Raw genomic sequence first — 13,227 nt, 5'->3', positions numbered from 1 at the left:
CTTAAAATATATTTGAAGAGCGTATGTAAATTATATCTTACCTCTCAGCCAGGATAATCAGAATTGTAAATCAGATGTAACTTATGTACTGAATATTCCTCTGTTTCTTATGAGTCTGATCCTGCAAAGAGCTCTTTCTAGTTCCAGACGCGTACCTGCATATAACAAAGTTTACCAGAAAGAGCAGAGAAAGTCCTTGAAGAAACCTCTGATGTGCACTACTGGCAGTACAAAACTGAATGATCTTAATCTGTTCAAGGAATTTGTCAAAGTTTGGGCTACAAGCTGCTATTGAGATGTGATGGGGGAATGACCAGTTATTTCCTAATCACTCTGTTTCTACCAACTTTAAGTTTACTCAGGCCAATTAAAGGCTTCATCAGATGACGGAACTTCTGCTAGAATGGTTTGCATAAATGTTTGATTTCAGTTTGTGGGTTTTTTTGTTCACTTGCGTTATGGAGTACAGTAACTGTCATGGCTAACTGTTGTTCCTTGTATCATGCATGACTAAGTGTTGTTTCTGTGCATTTGTTTCCTCACAGATTGCTGGTGGTATTCAGGCTGTCCAAGACATGATAATACAAAAGGATCATAGACTTTCCAAAGCAATGGTTCACCATGGCTCATTACATGTCACATTATTGGTGATGCATTTATCCAGTAAGGAAGAAGTTAGCACGTAGGTATTTTCTGTTAAACTAAGTATATGCAAATGTTTTTGTTGGGAGAATTCACAAAAAGACTAGAAGGGGTAACTGATGCTTATTTTCTGTCAACAATAAATTACTAGGATTACTAAATATTTTATTAATGTTGTTCTTAAATTGCTAGTCTCAATTACTGGCTTTTTAAACTTATGGTGAGATGTCATGAGCTCTGCACAAAGCACGCTTCTTTTGCATTTTTCAGACTGTGTCTTGAACTTGCATAAATTTCGTGTTTGCTGAAGTAATTATTTCAAAACAATATTTTGATGTCGGGGACGTTAAACAGATTACAGTTAGGGGAACTTTCAGAATTTCATAGCTCAGCAAATATTATAGGCCAAATTAGTAATTGTCACTGAAAGACTTGAATAAAATAACAGTTAGCTACAAGCTAATGCCTCATGTGGTTAGAGTTGTTCTATGTTTATAGAACATAGTAGTCTTTAGTATTCTCCAATGAAAATATAATTACACTTAAAAAGGGGTGACTATTAGGCCTTACTGAAAGTATGATTTTTATGTTGCTTCAGTGATAAAGCTGAGTTCTTGATCATACAGAAGGTAGAAAAGTTGCGGAAAGGTATATATGTTATATGATAATATCATGTATGTGTATAAATGTTAGATGTGACTAATTGCTTTATAAAAAGTGTATTTTACTGTTTATCATATGCTGTATTGCCATCTGATAAGCCTACTTTAATGTATATGTTCAGAAGTTAATAAGATGTTCTTTTAAGCCTATCTATATCACTGTAATTTGTGAATATTCATAATAATAATTTCTGTACCTAGCTTTAATTTTGATTTGAAATGAAAACATGCTTTGCATTTCATAGTCCTGTACCCACAGACTTTCTCTGTCCAGGTCTGCATGTTCTATTTGGATGTCGTGTCCTGTGACCTACATACGTGATATTTCAGTAGTTGCATGCTAGAGTGTTAGAATTGATATCGCTAACACTTTTGCATAATACTCTGTTACAGTAACCAAATGCTGATGAATGGGCTGCTGGGATTAAAAGAACATCTGGAATTCCTCCATTGTTTATGTATCAATTTTGTAATGTATTGCTCGTGAACCAAAATTTATCAGATCCTCGTAATGCTGTGAAAGAGCATTACGAGGCCTTGCTTTTTCATCTCCCCCGAGTTCTTTTTAGGGTTCCCTCTGTCATATATCTTGCTGATTTTTTTTCTGCAGTGGGAAGCATACAGTCCATATACTGGCTTATCTAGGTCAACTAATTAATAGTTGCAGTGAGACATTGCTTTGGATATCGTGATGCAGTTACAAAATAATGTCTCTAATAGTTAAGTGCATGTATTGAATCTTTTTTTCCCCCAAAAATTTGGCTTTTAAACTACAGATTGCTCATAAGAAAGGCAGAATCAAAGACAGAATGTAGAAACAATTGGTAGTCAAAGACATACTTCTAATAAATAGGAAGTATTATGGCTGAAAACATTTAACACAACCAAAAGTAATGAGATACCAGTACATCTAACAAATTATCCTGGTTGTTTTTCATACCTGTTTCCCTGAATGTTGTAATACTAAATCCTTCAGGCCTCTATTCTCTTATCTCTCCATTGAGGATATCAACAAAGAGTCTGACAGCTTCCTCCTTTAACACTCTGATCTGAAGGGAAAGAAACACATAGCTGGTAACAGAGAATAGAAAGGAAACCAAGGAATTCTGAATCTGCTGGACTTGCTCTCTTCTCCACATGCCTTTTGTCCCCTGGATTGTGCGTACCAGCTTCTCTCTGCCCTGGTCGGTGATTGATCAGTGGTAGCACCTGAAAGTTGATGAAAACAACCACCGTGTCCGCAAGATTTCTTTTTAAAGGTGTTTAAGAATTAACTTTTTTAAAAGGGAATGTGAAAGGAGATCTTGAAGGCCAGTATGCCTTTTCATGAATACTTTTCAGAGAGTCCTAAGCATCAAAACAAATATTCCTAAATTCAGTATCTTCTGATTCCTTGAGCTCCTTTCTGGCTCTCAGACTGCCACCCCAGCACTTACTGATGGAGTTGTTCTCTGCCTCTCCCAGCAGAACTCCACAGTCCAGGCACCCAGGAGCCGTCCTCTAGTCAGCAGCAGTTTCCCCAGTGATTCGCCCCTTCCCTGGCCAGGTGCCTCCTACAGCTATCTAGCCCAGCTGTCTTCAGGTATTCTAGATTATATTTTCTATTATTTGTGATTCTTATTTTTTCCTAATTGATGTCTTCTGTTTAATATTTTGGGAGAACTTGAAGAGTAAAAGACTGATTTTTTTCCTTTCTTTGCTTCACCAATTTTTGATATCAGGTTAATGGAAAGAAACCAAGATCCAGACTGACAAAAGAACCTGTGTGTAATGTAGGGTTACAGTAATCCCTCAAACAAAGTGCATCGAGTTAAGTAGGCATCTGAGATGAACGTTCAGAGATCCTTAAGTTTGGATCCATTATTTGCTTACGTCTACATTTTTTCTGCTGTGTTTGCACAATAATGTCAAAGTCAAAAATGTGTGAAAGAATGTTATATACAAAGTATAGCAGCAACTTCAATTCAAAAACACAGAATACGAAGTGGTCATAGTGTTACCTTTGTGTGGTATTTTAGTACGTACGGCTTTGGCCCTGAGAATGGCTCCAAAGATCTGTAATTCAGGTCTCCTTCTAAGGGAATTTAGTCCCATGCAGGTTTCCTAGCTGATAGGCTATAGTCTAGCCTTCATGAATGTACTTGGTATCATTTTGTAAAACTCTATGAAATCAAGAATGTGCAATTTAAAAAAATCTTAGAGAAAAGAAAGAAAATTGGGACAGCACTCCCTTCAAGGAAAGGATTTCTAGGTTATGCTAGCAACCTAGGTGTATTTTATCCATTTACTGTAATGTAAAATGCATACACAGCCATAGGATTGGTACTAGAAATTACGAGTCTTGCCTTCCCAGTAAATAATCCCTTCGTTACCAGACTATGTTGTCACAGTCCAGCTTGCTTGTTATCTGTCAAAAACTCTGTGAATTTGATCTTTTCATTATAAATATGAGAGCTGAAAGGATTCAGTTTGGCTTTTTTTGCAAGGTTGCTTTTTCTAACAAGAAATCTGAACAATGTACTAGTTTCAAAAAAAGAACTTACATAAATTTTAAGTGCTGTGATATTTATAATGCAACAATACAGAAAACAACAGGCACTGCTTCTGCAGTCTTTACCCCAGTTTGGAGTAAAATGCTTGTAAACTTTCTTGTTATTCCTTTGGGTTAGTTTACTCACTAACTGAATGTACTGAGTGTAGCAATGCTGTGTATCTATGTTTGTGTGCTTTGGTCAGAATAAATTATTTTAAACATTGTAAATATTACTTGGGTATGCAATGACAAGAGAATACCACTGTTCTGTTTGTTACTGTTGAAGTTGGTGGTAATGTTTGCCATTATGCTGTATTCTTACAAAGCAATGATTAGATGCTATAAAATGACTGATAGAATACAGAAGTATGGTAGAATGAGATGATAACAATTTCTCTAAATATTTCACTGCATGTACAAGATTGTATATGAAATAAAAAATAGAACTAAATTTTCAGTGACACACTGCTAGATTGAAAACACACTGCACTATTTGAATTGACCTTTCGTAGACCTCATGAGGCAGAGTTGAGCTGGTCAGTGATTTCTGCAGCCTACCCTACAATATGGAAATATAAATCTTCATTCATTTGGGGAACAAAGTTCTCCATGGCTGAAAGCTCTTTGTGCAGTCGTTTTCAGATGCAGAAAATCCAGGGATAGATTTTAACTGTGTGCATGATTCACTACTTGAAAGCCATTGCAATTTTTGACACAGTGTATGTGAAATATCTGTACATTTTGGAGTGATTTTTCAGGTTCATCTTGGTAAATAAATTTACAAGTAATGGCCTGTGAAGTAATCTAACAGATATAATCTATATTAGATGGTGTTTTTGAAAGGTCTTCGACTATTGCACAGACAGAAGACAGTGGAACAGTTTTGTGTAATTATGATGAAATGGTAAGGTAAATGGCAGAGACTATACCCAAAGAGAAATACGTCTTTGTCAAGGAACAAGTAATTGCATTGTTGCTTAAAATGGCCATATGGGAGCTAAAATACTACTGGACTGTAGATTAAAACCATTAAATAAATGAGAGGAGTATATTAATCAAGGAATTTTTGGTGTATAATCAACATTGCTTCTTTCTTACCTGGCCTATGGGAAGTTCTCTTGCGCAATTCTCATTCAAGGCTCCATCTTGGCAAACATAATGGAAAACTGTGCAAAGTAGTTTTAAAATGCATAGGCATAAAGAATGTAATTTAGCCTGCTTCATATGATAGGAAAGAGATCAGAAATCATGGTGACGACTTTCTTCCAGATACTATGAAAAGACTAAAATAAAATCTCTTGAGAATTTTTAAGCTGTTACTGCCATCTAGTGTTTCTAAAGTCAGCATAAGAGTAATGAAATAAAGTTTGTATTCAGTTTCATTGAATAGAACTAAAAGAATTAAATATGCGAGATTGCTTTTAAAAGACACTAAGTGTGTGTGTGTGTGTATGTTTGTATACAGATGAATCATTTCAAAATAAGTGCAGTTCAAAACAAATACTTCACGTATTTGTATGTGTATATAATATGGCTAATTAAAATGATCATTAGAATGTTACTAGAATTGCTCCTGTTTCTTAAGTTTTATGTAGATTATGTGTGCATAATCTAATGTGTGCTGCTTATCTCTTAAAGAAAGTAAGCATCAATTCATATTGTAGTTCTTTTTCTAGCAGTTCTCAGAGATTAATAGTAATTTCTGTATCATTTTATATATGTGTGTGTGTATGCATGTATATATAAAGAGTCAATAACTTATATTCATAACATTTATAACATTCTGTAGTAGCTTTGAATGAAGCAGAATCTTAGACTATTCAGATGAGATCTCAGAAGACTTTAGACAAGTACTGTATGAAATAGCTGACTTGGAGTTTTACCAGTACCCTGCAGATTCATGTTTGTTTCTTTAGGAAAAAATGAAGAAAAATGTCTTCTTCCCTGTGGAACAAATATAAGGAATAAAATTCAGACTGCCTTTTTGTACGGGTTAATCTTAAAAGGAAAAAAAATTATGTCTGAAAGCTTCAAATTGAGCAGTGTTGTATTGTTGTCCTTAAGTGATCTGAGTGATTTTACTAGATTTAAGATGAACAAAAGTATAGTGTTTGAGAATGGAATACCAAGTGCTACCTAATAAGTAGTTTATTTAAATCAAGTGCACAAAGCAATAGAGACACTGTATTCTTAAGTCACTAGCCAGTTTGAGGACTGAGTTAAATTAGTCTCAGAAATTACACCTGCTTGGTCTGCCTCACTATTTCTGTGGTTTTACAGCTGGCTATGTGAAGTTACTTACCTTTAAAAAATGGTGAAAATAATATTGACAGCACTGATAGGAAGTAATATAAAAATATTTAAGTAGATAATTGATATTAGTAAAGCTCTCTGAGAATGTTGGATAGAGTGATTAATTGGAACGTAAACAGTATTAATACTCACTTTCTCATAGATGTTTTTCTTTCCTCTTGACAGAGCAGTGGGTGCTCTTTCAGACAGCAAAGATTTGGTAGAAGATCTCCTAAAAGGAAGAACTGTGGATTTGTCTTTTCAAGGAATTGATCACTTCAAAAATGAAGTTGGATTTGTGAAATTGGCAGAAAGTGATCATACAGCTATACTTACAGAAGTAGCAGGTACTACTTGTTCATATAGTTCAAGTACTTTAAAGATTTTTCAACAAACTTAAAAAATTGAGCCCTACATGATGATGGAGCACAAAGCTTGAGTATATTAGTGCCAATTTGGTCAACATTAATTTATCTTTAACAGCTAAAAGGATTAGGTGATGGATATCCCAGCATAGTTGAAAAGGAAGCTGATGAATTACAGTTATGTTCCCTCAGATCTTTTTGTTTAGTATCATAAATAATACAGTGCAGATTCGTACATGGATACAACAACTCTGCTCTGTTTTGGTCCAGGTAATGTCTGCTGTCTCTCCACTGATACCTACACTCTTTTCAGTTTATATGTTCATACTTACTGACTCTGAGAACTGTATCTTCAGATGCATTTTGTTAAATGCAAAATTACATAGTTCTCTGTATGTTCACCTTGCTGAGCTAAGCTCTGAGAGACTGAGTGATATTCTTTCCCTTACAGTGGTCTGGGAAGTCTTAAGCTTTGTGTTTCCCTTACTTAGTGTGTATCACTCTTAAATCCCAGGGAATTAATTAGACCTTACCACACCTGCATATATATGTTTGTGTGTGTATGTAAGTGTGTGTATATATATCTATATATGTGTGTGTGTGTGTGTATATATATATGTACATATATATATACACACACACACACACACACACACACGCACAAGTGTGTTTGTATACATATACACATATATAGAGTCGCATGTAGCCTTTCTCTGCAGAGCTAGTAGAATAAGGGGAAATCGGAAAAAGGACATCACTGGTCTGCCAGAGGAAGGGAGTTGGATTCTATGCAGCTTTAGCTTGAAAATTTTCTTGCAGTTGTGGAACCTCTGTATTTGTTGTTCAATGAGAATTTCTTCCGCATTATCCAGTGTGTTTGTCTGGCAATTATGACATTACTAAAACATGTAGCAGGCATATGCTATTACAGAGGTGCACCCAGATGTGCTCTTCAAGAGCAAAACTCTCAATTCAGTCTTTATAGTGCAGCTAAGACCACTGTCTTTGCCAGTCAGATAAAATATGTCCAAAGATACAGTTCTCAGAATCACTAGGAGTATATAAGTTAAAAGGAGTCTAAATATCAGGTGAGAATCAGCAGACAGTAGCTAGACCAAAACAAAGTAAAGTGGAGTTTTTGTATCGTCTACAAATTGGTCCTTAAAGCTATGCTGTTTATATATACTAAATAAAAAAGTCTCAGAGAACAGAACTGTCGTAATTCATCAGTGTCCTTTTAAACTATCCCAGCAATTCCAACTATTCCTTGGAAAGACTCATTAAAAGAGTTTTTCAGTATTGATGAATTATCTTTTGTGCTCTGAGGAATGTGAGGTCACAACATTTTTTAATAGTGCAAGAACCCATACAGGACATTTTGCAGAGTAGCAAAGAGTGCTGCTGTCATGCTACCTTTTGTGCAGTCCCCAGGGAAAAAAAGGATAAAAAACTTCTTTATACATTGTGTTCTCTAGCAATTTATTAGTTCAGTTTCTGAAGTATTTTTAAAAATGTTTAGAATTTTGTAACTGGCGTTCTGAAAAAAGGTTGAATAGAAGAGATTGAGAGAGAACTTTTCAGCTTACTAAATTGGTTATGCTGTTATTGGGCAATGCCTTTAAGAAGCAATGCTTTTAAAAATTTTAAGAAGCTCTTGAGAGAGAATTATTTCTAAAATTCAGTATGGTAGAAATGGAACAGTACTTATGGTTCCAGAGAGGCTTCAGCTGTTGAATAATATTATAATTATTTCAAATCTTTCATTTACCAAGTATTTTTTCATTCTTTTGGAAGCTATGCTTCCTTTTCCTTGTCTTGAGTTCAGTTTTAGGTTTCTAGATTTTTAGGTTAAGAACTTAAAAGTAATTAAAGTTGCTAGAGACAGAAAGCTAATTATCTTTTAACTCTAAAGAATAATGAAGGTTGTTATAAATTATTTTCTGCATATTTTAAATTAATTTTCCAGATTTTGATCAGAATTAGACAGATGAGAGAGAAGATTTCAACCTTTGTTTTCAGTTAAACACTCATTCACAATAGACTAAGTCATAGTAAGGTCAGTCTTTTGCCAGTCTTTATGGGAAGGTAATAGGGAAAGGAGTAAGTAAACCTGATTCCTTCAGTTATAACACTTGATTTTTCTCTTAGTTGTCCATCTGTAAAACAAAAAACAAAATTGTTTTCTTTGTAAAGCATAATATTTACTGATACCTACTGGTGAAAATTCTTTGCATACAGTAATACTTCAGCTGCATATTATTATTGTTGTTGTTGTTGTTGTTGTTATTTACTACTACTTTTTAGTAAAAACATTCCTTATCATTTCAGTACTTGTTTCTGTCAGCTGCAAGGATCATTTCTTGGCCTTATGCCTGTCATTTAGTCTCTATACTTATACAACAATCTTTGTTTCATCTGAATTTAATTGTGAAGTGGGGTACGAAGACTGTTACCAGAAGAAAATGGTATGACTTCAAGATATCATATCTTAACATTCTTATTGACTGTCATAACTGTAAATTCTGAATTATTGCTGATTTCAGAGTTACCTTTTTGGCTTTCTTGGAAATGCTAGTATCATTTCGTAACAGGTAACATATTTCATGAGAGCGAATTTAGTTTTTATATTAACACCGACACAAGAAAGACGTGTTCGCATCTGTAGTTATGTGACACTGCAGATTTATGTAAGTGTGATTCAAAAATTAGGCTAGTTGCATGTTAAATTAATGAATGGTGAGGTATGAGTTTGAAAAAAAGAGTACATATTAAATAATTTCTACGTGTGTCTTCATTAGATTTAATTGAAAGGATTTTGCTGTAAGTAACCTGGCAAAATAGATCATTAGTTAATACACTGATAGCTTTCAGGGCAGTGCAGTTTAGGATATGAAATAGTATTAAACAAAAGAATCCATATGGATGCTTCAGTACCAACAAGGCAAATGAGACAGTTGTTAGGGAGCTCCCTCAGCCACACTAAAATATATGATATGTAATTCCTTTAACATAATTTATGATAATTTAATGAATGGAGAGATAATATGATTGTTTTTTCTTTTATGATTTTCTGCATTTGCTTGAATCTAGTATTTTTCTTAGTTTCAATGGACCTTATTTTGGGAACTAGCGTGTACTCATTACCTTTTACTAACCTTACTGAATTCTAGTCAACTGCACTTGATGAATATACCTTCTCATCTAAAGAAGCTTATTAACACAAATGAGCCTTCGAGTTCATTTCCTGCAGTACATTTAATATATTAATTCAAAAGAGGCTGCATGTAAAATTATACCTGCTATTCTTGTTGCTTGAATGATATCCTGACACATGATTTTAGAAACCGTAGTGAGAAAAAGTATTGGAAACACTTGGACTGCTATTGTGATGTATGCTGCTGAGAGGCTATGTATGTTTGATAGAAATATTGTCAGACCCTGATTCTGGCTCATTGTACAATTTGACTATGAAACGTTTTTATATTGCTTGTGTTCCTAGAAAACTTTAATTTTAAAACTGAAGCTGGGAGAAAGAAGTACGTTACTTTCTGCGGAATGTTAATCTTTCTGTTGTTTGCGGAACAGGGAAGAGACACTGTTTCTTTAGCTGGTTTGATTTTCAGCAAGACCAATTTTAGTTTGTTACAGAAATACTGTTTTGATGTTTTAAGCTTATGTATGGTTTCTTCTACACTGTGAGGTGAATATTTACTTCACCTGCTACCTTGTCTTCTGCATGGACATTGAAGGAGAGACACTAATAACACTAATGACACTAATAAAAGAAAACATACTAAGCTTTGCTATGCCACAGAATATTTCAAGTAGTAAGTGAATTTGGAAAAGGTAATGAATTATTTGGCTTAGTTGTTTATTTTAATAATTAAATTATAAATAGTATTTGAAGCTGATAGAACTGAATAAGTGAATTCTATATTTAACCCATAGGACTTGCAGATTTTTTCATGGATGGATGATGCAGGTTATGTTCTGACCATCAGAGGGAGCCTGTATTTCATGAACAAAATGGTTTCTTAATGCTGATTTACTATCTCATTTCCTTTTGGTCCTTCATTTTTTTAAAAATGATGATTTTTTTGGATTAAATATTTTAATATAGTTAGGACTGTGCTGGAAAGACATGTAGCATACCTAACTAGTCATCTCCTCTAACTTTATTATTCTAAAAGTGACAGTCATCTTGCTAAATAGGTTTTCTTAACAGTCACTAGAGAGAGAGAGAGAGAAGTGCCTACTGCCTATCTTTTGCTAGAGATACGTTACAACTTTGCCCAGGCATAAACTGATCTTACCACCAAACCAAAGCAGTTCTACCCCTTTTGTTGTGCTGCGGATTTGTGTGGCCCCACGGAGAATACAGCAATGGTTAAATTAATCTTTTTTCCTTTGCTAGCTAGCTTTTAGTCTATTCAGTATGCCAGTGCAGTTTACTGAAAAACTATGTGAATGTCAACACAAGAGGAAGGAGCAGTGTCAGGCATGGGGCTGGAGAGGAACCATCTCTTTCAGCAGCAGTGGTGGTTTATAGGGTTCTTTAACACTTTGTGAACGATTGTGAAAACACATGTTTTCACACACATTTAGCATCTAATTTAAAGTGAAGTTTATTGCCCTCAGAATCTGTCTCTCTCTATTGACTTCAGGGAGCCCAGAGAAATCTTTTAAGCTAGGCATTTCAGTTCCAGATGACTGAAGATAGAACAAATGAATTTTACTTATTGTCAGTTGTTCTTAAGTCATTTCATATGATGGATAAATTGAGAACTCAAAACTGTTGTAATTTTCCATTAAAAGAACTGATTTGTACAAAGTGAACAAACAGCTGTTAATCCAAATTCCATAACAATTTGTATTGAAAATATACTGCTGTGATATGTATTAGATTTTCCTCTTCTAGTCCACGTTCCATTAATTGTGGTTCCAACTAGTATAGGTAGCAGAACTCCAATGGGCTGTGCAGAAATTTGGCTGATCCATAGCAAGAGAAGCATACTTTAAAATTGAAAATCAGCAGTGTGCAGTTGTCTCAAAAATATAATTATCAATGTCAGCAAATACTTATATACCAAATCATGTTGAAATATATAACCCCCACTTTTTTATTGATTTCATTACAAGATCCAAGATACCTGTGCGCCGATCATACTAGACCTTAGCACTGTTCATTCCTTCTGCTAGATACTATGTAGTTTTCTGCATGCAACCTTTTCTAATTAAGCTACATTCTTAATTTTGGGCCTCTTTGCTAGGTAAATATTGACAGCAGAGGCAAACATTTTGATGAAAATAAACAATTACCATTAAGGCCTATTTTAACACTAGGGAGTTTTGAAAGTTTGTGCTTCCAGCAGGGAATAGTTATTAAATACAGTGTGCTCTTGAATTTAATGCACTCCTGCAACTAACAAAGAACTAAATACTGTTCTGTTACCAAATCTCTTACGTCACCCTTTTTTTTGTGTATCACATGGCAAGTAAAAGAGGCTGAAGTAGATACGTATAAGCATGGAGCTGGGAAAGAGACCTGGGCTAGAGAAGAGTATTGCAATGTCTTTCTTACCCTTTGACTCTACTACCCGGATTCAGGCAAGGTCTTGACATTTTGATCAACAGTTTGGAAAAAATCTGAAAGAAAGGATGGAAAAAGTCTTTTCAGTTTGCTGAGTAAAGTGTGATTTAACTCTGAAATCGTCTAAAACATTTTCAGAAGGTACAGAGAGGGCAAATTTGAAAAGAAGATTAAGAGTTTAATAGAAACGAAATTTGCACAGCAGGAATTAAGTGGAGGGTCTGCTCGTAAGACAAGCAGAGGAAATTGTACAGGAGGATGTTGGCATTTACCGAACAGATTTTTTTTTTTAAAAATCTAATTTTCTGCTGTGCAGTCATGTGGGATTGGAAGCAAAGCTTTATATCATTGCAAGTAACTTGTTTAATTAATAGGGAGATTTGTCATAGTATTTTATCTTTGCATCTTGACATTCATTATGATTTTATTCTCACTGTAATTGTATGTGACAGAGCTAAAACAAACCAACTGTGTACATGCCTAGCTTCGAATCTGCAGTTTAATTTCTCCTTCCTGATAACTATAAGATATTTTTGAGTGTTAACATCCCTCTCTTTATACAGAATATATATGATAATGGGGAAAACTAATCTGATTAACAGCCACTGAGCAGTGCTGTATTATTTAATGAAACCGGACATGATGTTCACTACCTTGATTGGCTTCATTCCTCTAAAACTTCCATTACTGATCTCAACTTTTGTTTTTTAATGTTAAAAATGGAAAGTCGTGTGGTCCTCTGAATGCAAGGGCAGCAAGTGTTTTTGGATTTCAATTACATTATTACTTACTGCCAAGCACTGAGCAGCAGTAGCTATGACAAATACCTTGTTAAAATGGAGCAGTCAGATATGCTTTTGCTGTTTAAAAGAAGGTGCTTTCACCTAGTACTTGGGCGATAGAGGTAAACATTTAGAAAGTTTGGAATGAGTTAAGGTAGACAAGAGAACTAGGATTCATCAAGAAATCCTACATAATTTTCTACTTTAGGCTAATACTTTGAGTCTTCACAGCAGCACTGTCCGTGTTGTAAGGCTTGACCTTACATGTTTGCATTCAAGCGAACAACTGGGGATTGCTTGCTCCACTGCTCCTTGGACTGGGTTTTAGGAATGAGCACATCGTTCTTCTATATACCTGTAT

At 34.7% G+C, this 13,227-nt stretch overlaps 1 protein-coding gene across 6 annotated transcripts in view; it reads left to right on the top strand.

Annotated features, from left to right (window-relative positions):
* The window catches only part of AKAP7 (A-kinase anchoring protein 7), an 89,820-nt gene that overhangs the window by 10,225 nt on the left and 66,368 nt on the right, over positions 1–13,227 (top strand). For all 6 annotated transcript variants that reach the window (XR_009957940.1, XR_009957941.1, XM_062572543.1 and 3 more), the window contains exons 4-5: positions 546–682; positions 6,316–6,476. Coding sequence is in view for 4 of the 6 variants with exons in the window: in XM_062572543.1 (XP_062428527.1) it covers positions 546–682; positions 6,316–6,476 (298 nt within the window). In the remaining 2 variants the exon portion in view is untranslated. The remainder of the gene's footprint in view (positions 1–545; positions 683–6,315; positions 6,477–13,227) is intronic.

Source organism: Rhea pennata, chromosome 3 (genome assembly GCF_028389875.1).
Source record: "Rhea pennata isolate bPtePen1 chromosome 3, bPtePen1.pri, whole genome shotgun sequence".
NCBI classification, from domain to species: Eukaryota; Metazoa; Chordata; class Aves; order Rheiformes; family Rheidae; genus Rhea; species Rhea pennata.
Note: the sequence above shows the minus strand (reverse complement) of the source record. Positions and strands in the feature narration are given on the sequence as shown.